The 14,962-nt window shown below is 36.2% G+C and overlaps 1 protein-coding gene across 4 annotated transcripts in view; it reads left to right on the top strand.

Annotated features, from left to right (window-relative positions):
- The window catches only part of LOC123564875 (uncharacterized), a 531,225-nt gene that overhangs the window by 43,248 nt on the left and 473,015 nt on the right, over positions 1 to 14,962 (top strand). For all 4 annotated transcript variants that reach the window (XR_008369995.1, XM_053537514.1, XM_053537515.1 and 1 more), the window contains exons 8-13: positions 3,435 to 3,642; positions 4,430 to 4,584; positions 5,462 to 5,639; positions 12,465 to 12,664; positions 13,566 to 13,722; positions 14,057 to 14,257. Coding sequence is in view for 3 of the 4 variants with exons in the window: in XM_053537514.1 (XP_053393489.1) it covers positions 3,435 to 3,642; positions 4,430 to 4,584; positions 5,462 to 5,639; positions 12,465 to 12,664; positions 13,566 to 13,722; positions 14,057 to 14,257 (1,099 nt within the window). In the remaining variant the exon portion in view is untranslated. The remainder of the gene's footprint in view (positions 1 to 3,434; positions 3,643 to 4,429; positions 4,585 to 5,461; positions 5,640 to 12,464; positions 12,665 to 13,565; positions 13,723 to 14,056; positions 14,258 to 14,962) is intronic.

The raw sequence follows: 14,962 nt of genomic DNA, 5'->3' as shown, positions 1-14,962 counted from the left end.
CTCACTGGGTCAAGTTCCATAACTCTGACATGTATTTTGAGCAAATTATGCCCCCTTTTGGACTTAGAAAGTTACTATCTCCAAAACTAATGCAGATATTGAATTGAAACTTCACATGTGTCTTCGGGGTTATAAAACTAGTTGATAGCACCAAGTCCCATAACTCTGACCTTTATTTTGGCCAAATTATGCCCCCTTTTGGACATAGAAAATTCTGGTTAAAGTTTAGCATGCAAGTACATACAGCTATTACCAAAAGGCATATAGATTTGAAACTTAACTTTTCTTTTTCTAGGTCAATTACAAACCTCACTGGGTCAAGTCCCATAACTCTGACATGTATTTTGGGCAAATTATGCCCCCTTTTGGACTAAGAAAATCCTGGTTAAAGTTTTACATGCAAGTTACTATCTCCAAAACTAATGCAGATATTGAATTGAAACTTCACATGTGTCTTCGGGGTTATAAAACTAGTTGATAGCATCAAGTCCCGTAACTCTGACCTTCATTTTAGCCAAATTATGCCCCCTTTGGACTGAGAAAATCCTGGTTAAAGTTTTGAGTACTTACAGCTTTTACTTAAAGGCATATAGATTTGAAACTTATTTTTTCATTTTCTAGATCAATTACCAACCTCACTAGGTCAAGTCCAATAACTCTGACATGTATTTTGGGCAAATTATGTCCCATTTTGGACTTAGAAAGTTCTGGTAAAAGTTTTACTTGCAAGTTACTATCTCCAAAACTAATGCAGATATTGAATTGAAACTTCTCATATGCCTTCGGGTTATAAAACTAGTTGATAGCAGCATGTCCCATAACTCTGATATGCATTTTGGTCAAATTATGTCCCCTTTTGAACTTTATTTAACATTTTGGGTAATATTTTTCTGCTTCTGGGACAATATTTCGAATAGTCGAGCTTGGCTGTCTTACGGACAGCTCTTGTTAGATTATTTTGGCATTCTAAGTTTTTTTTTAAAAGGAAGAATTATTTGCTGTATTTAAACTACTTTGCAGAAATTAAACTTTGACTTGAGAAACTGATAAATTAAGCTGCCTTGTGACTATTCCTTTAAGGTTTGATTCGATGTTCGATGATTTATTTATGAGAAACAAATATAATTAAAAATGGTTTTACTCACCTTCTTTGTGACCCACAAAATACGGCGGCAATTGAAAGAAAAGTTTGAAATTAATTAAAAATGAATAAATAATTATCGCAATTACCGTAAATATTATCTGAATAAGTTAATCTAGTAAAAAGAACCGAAAAATCATCGGGAAAACAGCGTGGAAAGCAGCCATTTAAAACAATGGGTCGCCGCTCTTTGATCAGTAAAATTGGTTGGGTCATCGATAATTGGATCAATTAAAATAAACAGTAGCGGATACTGTAAAATCATTTAATTTCGTGGGCATGAAATTTCGTGGTTTTGGTCAAAACGGCAGTTTCGTGGGGACATAAATTCGTGGATTTCAACTTTTGAACATAAAATGAATGGGAATTTTACTTGTTCGTTGGGATTAAATTTCGTGGATTGACTCAACCACGAAATCCACGAATATTAATGATTTCACAGTACTTCAAACATTTCCATTCAAAACTAGCTTTCTTTAATAATTGATTGCATCTGTCTCCCCCACTCTCTTCCAATTAACTCGCACGCGCGTGTCACAACAGTATGCAATATACACACCAGTCAAAACAATTGCGTCATCGCATCAGCTGATTACTTGCTATCATTTTTTTCTATGCGGGAGAATACCCGAGACGCGCGAAACGGGAACCACACTTCCGGATCAAATACACAATAACACACCGTGGGAAAAAAATGAAAATACATATGGAGCCATAATGTTTTGCCACTCGAGATTTTTTTGAGCCACTTTAGTCAAAGTTTGAGCCACTGGCTCCAAATGCGATAGGCAGCGGATGCCCTGAATATCCATTTATAAAATTTTTAAGATAAAACTACTTTTGCATATGTTGAATGAGTTGTCAAAAGTCAAGGTCAACGGTTATCTTGTGGTGTATACATGTTTAACAGCTCTTTTTAAAAAATTTATTGGTTAGTTATATTTGTAAATTCTTATAAAATTTTGTTTGTTCAACTTTCTTTTTTCCCCCCCAAAAAAAGAAACTTGTTTCACAATATGTCTTAGTGATATGGCCTGATATCCCTTACAGAAGCAAGCCTCTGTGGCGTACATGCTGCGTATTTGCTGTGTATATGCCGCGAACACAGTAGTACGCCAGAGGAGTACATTTTACATACACCGCATGCCGCGTACATGCCGCGTACTATTTCGACGAGTACACAGCATGTACGCAGGAGGTCACTAGTACACTTCAAGTACGCAGCACAGACTCTGAAAATTTAAGGAGTACACTGCATGTACGCAGGAGGGACTTGTACAAGAAAATAGTACACTGCATGTACACCGCAGATACTTCGAAATTTATAACACTTATATTTAGTTGCATTAAAGTTGTTTCCCCTTGATGCAGTTACGCCATTTTCTTCAGATGTTTACCAAATTACATGCTACAAAAATTGATTTATTTCATTGAAAAGTGGATGAAGAAAAGCATACTAATTTATTTGATAACATCAATCTACATTATTTTGGTAAGGGTAAATACTTATTAATGCATGTCACTTATCTTTTTTCTGTTTTTTTCTGTCCAAATGATCAGCATTTGCATAGTTGGTGGGGTAAGGAATTTACATTATCACAGCAGTTTCGCCATAAGAGTACACAGCATGTATGCAGCAGGAGTACACAGCATGTACGCAGCAGGACTCGGGCCAGGAGTACACAGAATGTACGCCACAGGAGTACACAGCATGTACGCCGCAGGGGTAGTACACCGCAGGCTCATTTGCATGTGAAAAGTGTATGTGCCGCGTACATGCTGCGTACTATTTCCCGCATACTAAATTCCTCCAACGTACATCCTGTGTACTATGTAGTCCACAGCATGTACGCAGCAAGTAGTACGCGGCAGAGCTCATTTGCATGTCAAAAGTGTACTACAAACGTACTATCGGTGTATGTGCGGTGTATATCCTGCGTACTATTTAAAGCCCTTGATTTCAGTACACATCATGTACGCATCATATACGCTGTATGTACACAGCAAGAGTACGCAGCAGGCCTTTTTCTTCTGTAAGGGATTGCATATATCAATTCATCTTTCTGTAAATGAAGCGATATAGAAAGACATGTGCTTTTGCTAAAAGCAATATCTAGTTTTCATACATGTGATACATGTCATAAATGTCATCTCTATGACTTTGTAATAAATATTTTATCCTGATGTCTTAAGCCAGATTTTTTATATGACCAAGATTCATTGTTGTTGATGGCCACAAACTTTTAAATGTATTTTCAGCTCTGTTTACTGTTGTTGTGCTTTTTGTGAACAGGTACCTCAAATGAATCTTCAGACAAATGTTGTGTTTGTTGAAGTTTGGAGTGGTGGGCCCACATTTGAATCTTCTGAGATGTTACATCGTTTTACAGGAAGTAATAGCTTCATATATCTGTATTCAACTACCAACTTCCTCATTGTGCGTTTGTATGCTATAGATGTAAGCACCAACACTGCTTCATATTCATTCGGATGGTCAACAAGTAAGTTATCCTCTGTAACTTTATAGAAACACCTGAGTAGAGAAGAATTAGATAACAGTATATAATTATGTAACACAGGATGATGAGCTTAATATGGGATATTGTCAACCTGAGAAGAGAAATAACATCTGAGGTGTCAGCTGAGGGTGATATATTTGGAAGGTTGACAGTATCCCCTATCACCAGAGAAGGTCTGTTTTATTTGTTTTATTGTTATGGAAAATCAGATCTTTAGACATTTGCCAAATGAATAAGCTTACAAATATTATTGTAACATTGTTTTCTGGAAGTAGAAAGCGCTCATTAGTTTTAGGCTGGATGTTTTGTAAGCATCTCAATGGCAGGATTTTAGAAACAAATGAAAAGAGTGTTCCTGGTGTTATTGGAAAGAGCATCTTCTTAGCCATTTAACGCTTGTCTGCATGGTGATTAGGAAACAAATTGCAGTGGCTGGATGATATACAAAACAATTGTCACATCTTTATAGTCTATGGAAATTTTACCGAGTGATTATTTGAGGTATAATAATTTGAATAATTACATGTATTGATGTTATTTTTAAGTTGCCAGTCCATAGTTTTTGCCATATGACCTGTCTACTTTCAATAACTGTTTAAAAAAAGTCAAAACTTCAGAACCTCTTTCAAAATTTATTTATCATAGTTTCTTATTTTAGAGCAGGTGAACAGTTGCTTTCAGCTTTACTGCTTATCTGTTAAAAGAACACAAATCAGTGAAAGATAAATTAAAATTCTGGTGAATAATTCAAGATTTTTTATTTGTCTAGATATAACACAAATACCACAGGGTGAAAAAAAAGAAACAGCAATGACGACTTGGAAAGGCATTCCTATACCGTTCACATCTGAAGAAGTGAAACCGAAAAATCTTATGCTTTGGTGGCGTATCGATGCTCCGGAGGGTGAGCTTATAACGTACTACGTAAGTATTGAAATTCCATGATGCTTTAAGTTGTACATCAGAATATATAAATGAAGCGTCAAATTAGGGAATATTGCACATAGTAAGAAAGGCAGTACAGTTGATGTTGCACATGAACTTGTTCAGTCAAAAGTCGTAAAGGGAGGTAATCAAGGATAAGGAATTCAATAATACTTTCTACTGTGTTAATTATATATTCACATCTATGATACATGTGTGGGATATCAATCTGAAGGTAACAGTTTGTGTAAAAATTTGGAAATGATAAAAAATATATATTTTGGTATGTTCATAACACAAAATAATATCTGCCACATTAGAAACAAAATAATTATTACCAATTATGTTTTGTGTTAGTAGAAAGAATTGTCTCATGATAGATAAAAACTGTTATGACGTAAATTTAAAGGGAAAGCAACATTATTCTAATGTAAATATTGTCGTCTTCTATCATTTCTGAAGAATTTTCAAAATTGGTCTGAAAATGAGATAGATCTGAACATATCAATATTTGATCAAAATGACAGCCATTCTGTTTCCATGGCAACATTAAGCAAAATGACATCCACTTATGTTTGAGTGTGTTAATGTTCATGTGAGGAAGTTGTAAAAATAGAGGTACAGTCAAAAGCTCAAACTTTACTGGCCCAGCAAAATTTGTTTGAATTATTAGAATACAACATGAGCCATCAAACAGAATACAACTTGAGCCATTAAACAGTTTACAACTTAGGGATTATTGTCCGTGACTTAACAATGCGTTCAAGCAAAGGTTGACGTTCCAATTATCAGAGTTAGAGGGGAACAACAAAGCACAATTGTAAAGTGATGGTAATGAACTACTTTATTCAAATACTTTCAGTATTATTCATTTCAGGTGCAGATTGACGCTAAAACAGGGTATTCAGCAGATGATGTAAAATTTGACATCAAGGTCTATGGCATGGAAGAATCTCTCGAGTATCGCTATTACTACACATGGGCATTTAACGAAATGCACATAGTGTCTAATTTTGTGCCTGAAAATGGCAATGTAACATTGCGATACAAATTAGGTTAGTATGTCAATTTAGACTTTTTGTATTATTTTGTAACAGATAAGCAAATAGTTGTAGACCTAACTGGGAGGAATTATTAGAGGAATGTCATAACAGTTTTTACTCTTCTCCCTCACCCCCAACACCTCAGTCAGAATGGTGTGGTTGAAGCAGAGTATGTAATTTTGTTTTTAGCTCGACAGGGTTAGCTTTTGTGATCGCCCTTTGTCCGTCCGTCGTCCGTCCACAATTTCTTGTCTGTACGATAGTGGTTTCATTTATGATTTTATTTTAACCAAACTTGCACACAACTTGTATCACCATAAGATCTTGGTTCCTTTCTTGAACTGGCCAGATCCCATTATTGGTTCCAGAGTTATGGCACCTGAAAGGGCCAAAATTAGCTATTTTGACCTTCTCTGCACAATACAGCTTCATTGTACCCCCCGACAACAAAGTTGTAAGTGGGTGTATACTGGTTTCAGGTTGTCTGCCTGTCTGTCTGTCTGTCTGTCCGTAGACACAATCATTTGTACCCCCCGACAACAAAGTTGTAAGGGGGGGTATACTGGTTTCAGGTTGTCTGTCCATCTGTCTGTCAGTATACTGGTTTCAGGTTGTCTGTCTGTTCGTCTGTCTGTCTGTCTGTCTGTCCGTCCGTAGACACAATCTTGTGCGCACCATCTCTCCTCATCCCCTTGACACAATTTAATGAAACTTCACTCAAGTGATCAGTAACAACAGTAGTTGTGCATGGGGCATGTTAGGTTAGTTTAGAAAAAAATTGCAGAGTTACGGGACTTTGTGTTTTGTTACTATACTATATACATAGACACAATATTGTGCGCACCATCTCTTCTCATCCCCTTGACACAATTTAATGAAACTTTACACAAGTGATCAGTAACAACAGTAGTTGTGCATGGGACATGTTAGGTTCTTTAAGAAAAAAAAAAATTGCAGAGTTACGGGACTTTGTTTTTTGTTACTATACTATATACATATACACAATCTTGTGCGCACCATCTCTCCTCATCCCCTTGACACAGTTTAATGAAGCTTTACACAAGTGATCAGTAACAACAGTAGTTGTGCATGGGACATGTTAGGTTCCTTCAGAAAAAAAAATTGCAGAGTTACAGGACTTTGTTTTTTGTTACTATACTATATACATATACACAATCTTGTGCGCACTATCTCTCCTCATCCCCTTGACACAATTTAATGAAACTTCACACAAGTGATCAGTAACAACAGTAGTTGTGCACTGGATGTGTTAGGTTCTTTCAGAAAAAAAATTTGCAGAGTTACGGGACTTTGTTTTTTGTTACTGTACTATATACAAAGACACAATCTTGTGCGCACCATCTCTCCTCATCCCCTTGACACAATTTAATGAAACTTCACACAAGTGATCAGTAACAACAGTAGTTGTGCATGGGGCATGTTAGGTTCTTTCAACGACAAAAATTGCAGAGTTATGGGACTTTGTTTCTTCTTAACATACTATGTACATACAGTCTGCATATGCAATCTTGTACGTGCCTAATCTTCCGAACCCTTGCACACAATTTAATAAAGCTTCACACAAGTGATCAGTACCAACCCTAGTTGTGCATGGTGCATGTTATGTTCTTTTAGATAAATATTCTGCATAGTTATGGGACTATGTTTTTTGTTACTATACTGTATACATACAGTCTATATACATACAGTCCACATAATTATGCAATCTTGTGTGCGTCAAATTGCAATGCACTGTGTCAGTGCATGCGGGGGGTACATTCATCACCTTTAGTGTTAGCTCTAGTTTATGATTTGAATTTAATCAAACTTGCACAAAACTTGTGTCACCATAAGATCTCTGTTCCTTTCTTGGTCTGACCAGATCCCTTAATGGGTTTCAGAGTTACGGCCCCTGATAGGGCCAAAATTAGCTATTTTGACCTTGTCTGCACAATAGCAGCTTCATTTATGATTTGATTTTAACCAAACTTGCACACAACTTGTATCACCACAAGATCTTGATACCTTTCTTGAACTAGCCAGATTTCTTTATGGGTTCCAGAGTTATGGCCCCTGATAGGGCCAAAATTAGCTATTTTGACCTTGTCTGCACAATAGCAGCTTCATTTACGATTTGATTTTAACCAAACTTGCACACAACTTGTATCACCATAAGATCTCGATTCCTTTTTATATGCCGTAAGGGATGTATTATGTTACCGCCTCCTTTGTCCTTCTGTTTGTCTGTCTGTCTTTTGGTTAGCAGTTTCCAGTCCGCTCTGTAACTCTTGAACCCCTTGAAGGATTTCAAAGAGACCTGACACAAATGTTCACCTCATGGAAACAATGTGCAGAGCGCATGTTTCGGATGGCTCACTTCAAGGTCAAGGTCACACTTAGGGGTCAAAGTTTTTAATTACTTCCCTTTTATTTTACTATATTTTCTCATGATTTTTAGCTCGACTATTCATAGAATAGTAGAGCTATTGGACTCGCCCTTGCGTCGGCGTCCTCATCCGCGTCCGCGTCCCGATTTGGTTAAGTTTGTGTATGTAAGCTGGTATCTCAGCAACCACTTGTGGGAATGGATTGAAACTTCACACACTTATTCACTGTGATAAACTGACTTACATTGCACAGGTTCCATAACTCTGTTTTGCTTTTTTACAAAATTATGCCCCTTTTTTGACTTAGAAATTTTTGGTAAAGGTTTTGTATGTAAGCTGGTATCTCAGTAACCACTTGTGGGAATGGATTGAAACTTCACACACTTATTAACTGTGATAAACTGACTTACATTGCACAGGTTCCATAACTCTATTTTGCTTTTTTACAAAATTATGCCCCTTTTTTGACTTAGAAATTTTTGGTTAAGGTTTTGTATGTAAGCTGGTATCTCAGTAACCACTTGTGGGAATGGATTGAAACTTCACACACTTATTAACTGTGATAAACTGACTTACATTGCACAGGTTCCATAACTCTATTTTGCTTTTTTACAAAATTATGCCCCTTTTTCTACTTAGAAATTTTTGGTTAAGGTTTTGTATGTAAGCTGGTATCTCGGTACTCACTAATGGGAATGGATTGAAACTTCACACACTTGTTCACTGTCATAATCTGACATGCACAAAGTAGGTCCCATAACTCTGTTTTGCTTTTTTACAAAATTATGCCCCTTTTTCTACATAGAAATTTTTGGTTAAGTTTTTGTATGTAAGCTGGTATCTCAGTATCCACTAATGGGAAAGGATTGAAACTTCACACACTTGTTCACTGTCATGATATGACATGCAGTGCAAAGGGTCAATAACTCAACTTCGCATTTTACAAAATTATGCCCCTTTTTCAACTTAGGATTTTTTGGTTAAATTCTTATATGTAAGCTGGTATCTCAGTACCCACTTACGGGAATGGATTGAAACTTCATACACTTGTCCACTGTCATGAGCTGATAAGCACTATGCAGGTTCCATAACCCTATTTTGCTTTTTTAGCTCAGCTGAGCAATGCTCAGCTGAGTTTTTCTGATCGCTCAATGTCCGGCATCTGTCGTCTGTCGTCTGTCGTCTGTCTGTCAACATTTAGCTTGTGTATGCGATAGAGGCTGTATTGTTCAACTGATCTTCATGAAAATTGGTCAGAATGATTACCTTGATGAAATCTAGGCCGAGTTTGAAAGTGGGTCATCTGGGATCAAAAACTAGGTCACTAGGTCAAATCAAAGAAAAACCTTGTGTATGCGATAGAGGCTGTATTTTTCAATTAATCTTCATGAATTTTGGTCAGAATGATTACCTTGATGAAATCTAGGCCGAGTTTGAAAATGGGTCATCTGGGGTCAAAAACTAGATCACTAGGTCAAATCAAAGAAAAACCTTGTGTATGTGATAGAGACTGTTTTTTTCAACTGATCTTTATGAAATTTGGTCAAAATGATAACCTTGATGAAATCTAGGCTGATTTTGAAAGTGGGTCATCTGGGGTCAAAAACTAGGTCACTAGGTCAAATCAAAGAAAAACCTTGTGTATGCGATAGAGGCTGTATTTTTCAATTAATCTTCATGAATTTTGGTCAGAATGATTACCTTGATGAAATCTAGGACGAGTTCGAAAATAGATCATCTGGGGTCAGAAACTAGGTCACTAGGTCAAATCAAGGAAAAACCTTGTGTATGCGATAGAGGCTGTATTTTTCAATTAATCTTCATGAATTTTGTCAGAGTGATTACCTTGATGAAATTTAGGCTGAGTTTGAAAATGGGTCATCTGGGGTCAAAAACTAGGTCACTAGGTCAAATCAAAGAAAAACCTTGTGTATGCGGTAGAGGCTGTATTTTTCAATTAATCTTGATGAATTTTGGTCAGAATGATTGCCTTGATGAAATCTAGGTCAAATTCGAATATGGGTCCTGTTGGGTCAAAACTTAGGTCACTAGGTCAGATCAAAGGAAAAGCTTGTATATGCGATAGAAGCTGTATTTTTCAATTGATCTTCCTGAAATTAAGTCCAAAATGATAACCTTAATGAAATCTAGGCCGAGTTTGAAAATGGATCATCTTGGGTCAAAAAGTAGGTCACTAGGTCAAATCAAATAAAAACCTTGTGTATGCGATAGAGGCTGTATTTTTCAATTGATCTTCATGAAATTTGGTCAGAATGATAGTCTTGATGAAATCTAGGTCAAGTTCGAATATGGGTCTCGTGCTCTGGGGTCAAAAATTAGGTCACAGGTCGAATCAAAGAAAATACTTATTTATACTCAAGATTTTTGTTCCAATTTTAATGATAATTGATCAGAATATTTATTTCCATGAAATCACTAGGTCAAACATGTTTACAACACTGTTATGGTGTGTTTCTCAGGTGAGCGACCTAGGGCCATCTTGGCCCTCTTGTTTTACTAAATTATGCCCCTTTTTCAACTTTCTTATTCATTCAGTCGACAAGGCTGTTGAATAGTCGAGCCTTGCTGTCCTCTGACAGCTCTTGTTTTTATTGATCTTGATTATGATTTTTTGACCTTCTTTTCCTTAAGTGCAGTGGTAACAGGTGAGCGATATAGGGCCACTGTGGCCCTCTTGTTTATCTTGTCTGCACAGCCATCTGTAAATCGTTTGAGTCAACACATGATTCAGAGCTGAATACATATGTACATGTACATATATAAATAAAGGATTTGTACATTTGTTTAAAAGACAAAACAGTTCATAGGGACTTGTTTTTTCCATGTTTATTTATTCCCCTTTTATGTACATTTTAAGGAGACACCAATATACACTGGCCACAATTCTAGTTTCTGCATGTTTACGCGAAGATTTTTATTTTCTGTTGCCAGTTTATACCTAGACTAGCCACTAGACTGATAATAATATTTTTCCTTTTTTGACGAATTTAATTTTATAGAGACAAAAGCCAGTCTATTTTAGAGATTTTCGCAGAGGAATGATGTTGAAATTATCATGATATTGGACATAGAATATAGACTGGCTCAGTTCACTACATTTAATCATAAAAATGTAAAAAATGTAAAAAAAGATATATCATAGTCTAGGAGCTAGTCTAGTTTATACCATACTGTTCCAGCATTTCTGACCTGTACTGGTTGGGAACCATTTTCCGGAAACATTTTCATATTTCGGCTCCATTATTCCCTAAAAAAATATTTGACATAAATGAAGCCCACACTGCACAAACTTCAGCTCCTTCCACATCCGATGTTGTAATCAGCATCGTGTTGTGACGTAAAATATGGGTTCTATGGGGCCTCAAATGGGGTCACTAAAATAAGTTATTTTTCCCGTCAGGTAAACCAGTATCCGGACAAATATTTTGACGGTGTTTTGTTGTTAATTTGATATCAAAATAAGTAATTAAACTATTTCTACACATTTCTTTATCATTCATCTCTTCAAATTTGCACATGAAACATAACCCGACGTTCAATAGCAGCTACGAAAGCAAACCGAGGTTGACTATAAAAAACTCAAATATCGTCTTATATGAATTCTTGATAATTCCAATAGATATAGAATATAATTAGTGCAAAAATCGACAGCCCTGCATCTTGCGTAACTTTTAGCATGAAATTAAAAGTAGAATATGTTATCAGCAGACAATCATTATGTAGTTTGATTATTTCTTCCCCACTTGATACCTCGGCATGTGTGAACTACTGCACATGCGCAATGCTATCTTCATGCCCCGTTAAGACAGAAAGTTGTTTTGTAAACGCGGGTGAGTTATCAAAAACCCAAACATTATACAGCCTTATAAAATAGTGGTTTGTTATGGACATGAAGAACAAACATCTGAATGGTCTAGATGAAACAATTACATGAATAACAACAAAATAAAGCGGATATTACATATGTCTGGAAACTGGTCCTGACCGGAAAATGGTTCCCAACCAGTACAGAAGTTGTTTTCCACTACTTAATGTCAGCTTCCCCATATTGAATAGAGGTATGGGAACCTGGCTTGAGATATGTATATGATTTTGGCCAGGTCATTTACCACATGGGGAGGGTAAGAGCTGTATAGAGTTGTTCTCCACTTCCCTACTTTGACAGATGTAGAAAAAAATGGCTTCAGATATATTTATAACTCTAGTCAGGTCCTTTACCACAAGGAGAGGGTATGCACAGAGTTATTCTCTTCTACTTAATGTCAGCTTCCCCACATGGAACAAAGGTGGAGATAAATAAAAACACTAGATTTGACTGTAATTTTGGTCAGATCCATCTGACAAGACATTTACCACTGTTAAAAGACTAGTCTTGCAGTTGTGTTGTTTCACTTTCACCAGAACAAACAATTTGTTTGTATATTTCCAGGTTGCGGAATGGATATTAATGACACGTATGGTATAATCGTTTCACCTCACCCAATACCCAATGATCTTAAATGCTCATGGACTCTAAATGCTGGACAAAATATGTCTCCTCCTAGAGGAATGGCTCTGAAATTCTATAGCCTGATGTTGAAAGAAGATACAAGAACCAATCCAGAAATGAAATTAGAGGATAAATTTATGGTATTGCATTATCCTTGCATACTTGTATGAAAACGGATCGTGAAAATTTCCAGTTCTGTTTATATTTATGATCATGTAAATTGAAAAACCAACATGGTCTTGTCAAAACTTGTTTCAGTTTAAAAAGCTTCTTCATTTCATATATTTGTTGAATGTGAACAGTAAGAAACAAGGTTAGAAATTTTGAGAAGTTTTTTAAGTACCAGTAAGGAGGTGTCTCAGGAAAGGTTGTATTGTTTCGAAATGCTTCATAAGTCTTGGGCATCGTAAAATGAGCCGTGCCATGGGAAAACCAACATAGTTTGGATGCGCAGGCTGGTCTGGATCCATGCTGTTCGCTTTCAAAGCCTATTGGAATTAGAGAAAATGTTAGCGAACAGCATGGATCCTGACCAGACTGCCCACTATGTTGGTTTTCCCATGGCACGGCTCAAATAATCATCTCTGACTTGCAGTTTACCTAGTTATGCCTCTTTTTCAGTTTAGAAAATTTTGCTTAAGCTTTTGAATATATGCTAGTATTAGGTGGAAGGGCATCAAATAGTCAAAGGCACTGCCATCTGAATGTGCTTGTTTTAGAGAGGTTAATTTAGTAATTGAAGCATCAAATCAGTTAACAAATGTTATGCTGTTTAAGAGAGAATTGTTTTGCTGTAACCCTTACCATTCTGGATTGATTGACTCTGCCTCTGCGACTAGTGTAGAACATGATCAGCCTGCACATCCATGCAGTCTGATCAAGATCTGCACTGTTTGCCATTCAGTCAGTATCTGTTTAGTTTGCACTCTTTTAAACAGTACTATCCAAATTGAAAGATGGACACATTCATTATAGAATTTTAGCAGGGTAAGGGGTAATGTAGTACTGCAGACAACAATGTTTTTCCTTTTTTTCCCTCAGATTTATGCTGATGGATCTGAAACAGCTATAACAGATGTTGCTTTGTATGAGGATAACCTAGACAATATAATACATGCACCTGGGGGACATTTCAAGGTGGACTTTGAATCAGATTATGCCTTCATGTCTCAGGGTTTCAGCATTGGCTTTGGAACAGGTTTGTAGAGAAATATTTCAAAGTCTTCATTTTACAGTCTTGGTAAAAAGTTGCACAGTGTTTGTAAGGTCCTTTTGGATGATGAAGTTCTTTGAATGTTACAAATATACTTTATAAGTGACTTCTGTTTAAGCCAGTGGTAGGAGCAAGAGGGGTTGCACATTCTGTATAAAACTTCTTGTAAATAGAATCAAACAATCTTATATTATATTGCATACTTTCTCATTCTATGTGCTTCAAAAAGATCTTATGGATTTCATACTTTTTTAGATAATTAAATCTTATGTTGAAACAAAAATGTACTGTGTTTATGTTTTCCTTTCTTTGTTTCAAGACTGCGTAGATCTAAACGTATCAGCTGAGACAATTAAAAGCACCAACATGACATACTTCTGGGAAAATGTCGAGCTGTCTTGTCCCACTGGATTTAGATATCACATGAAAAAATACTTTGACATGGATATAGTGACACTTCGATGTGACTCGATGTGGGAGATAGATGGTGAAGATCCAGGAGCTATACCTGAATGTCAGGGTTAGTGTGAATTGTATCCTAAATCAAGCTGGATGGATTACTCATATGAAAGAATTATACACCCCAGAGAAAGGTTTTGATAACCCCACCTCACTATGAGGGGTAGTTCATTGGAAGTCACTGACCTTATCTGCTCAGCCACCAAGTCCTTTCTTTAATTTTTTTGTTGCATAATATTTACTGTAGACTGTCATACAAAAACAGATTTAGTAGTGCAATTTTGTTTGTGTATACTGTAGATCTCTAACATGGAAATTTCTTAGACTTGAATACAGCACAGTAAACCTCACTTATAAGGAACTCGGATATAAGGAACATTCGGTTATAAGGAACAGTTTTCAATTCCCCGATTTAATTCCTTCTTTATTCAATGTAAAAATCCTCGGTTATAGGGAACTCGGTTATAAGGAACACTCGGTTATAAGGAACACTTTTTCCAGTCCCAAAGTACGATATTCAGTTGAAACCCCCTCCTTATAGGGAACAGACATAAAGAATAAAAATATTTGAAAACTGGAAATAATTAGGAGAACCGCTGATGATGTCGGAGTAACGTTGGCACTTACACATGAATAAACAGTAAATATTTTATTTCTATGATCTTTAGTTTGTTAATTCATGGATATGATAAAAAGAAAATATATAATATCATCATTAACATTTACAAAATACTAGACGATAGTAGACTTATATTTATTCAAGATT

Source organism: Mercenaria mercenaria, chromosome 2 (genome assembly GCF_021730395.1).
Source record: "Mercenaria mercenaria strain notata chromosome 2, MADL_Memer_1, whole genome shotgun sequence".
Taxonomy (NCBI): Eukaryota; Metazoa; Mollusca; class Bivalvia; order Venerida; family Veneridae; genus Mercenaria; species Mercenaria mercenaria.
This window is presented reverse-complemented; position numbering and strand designations above follow the sequence as displayed.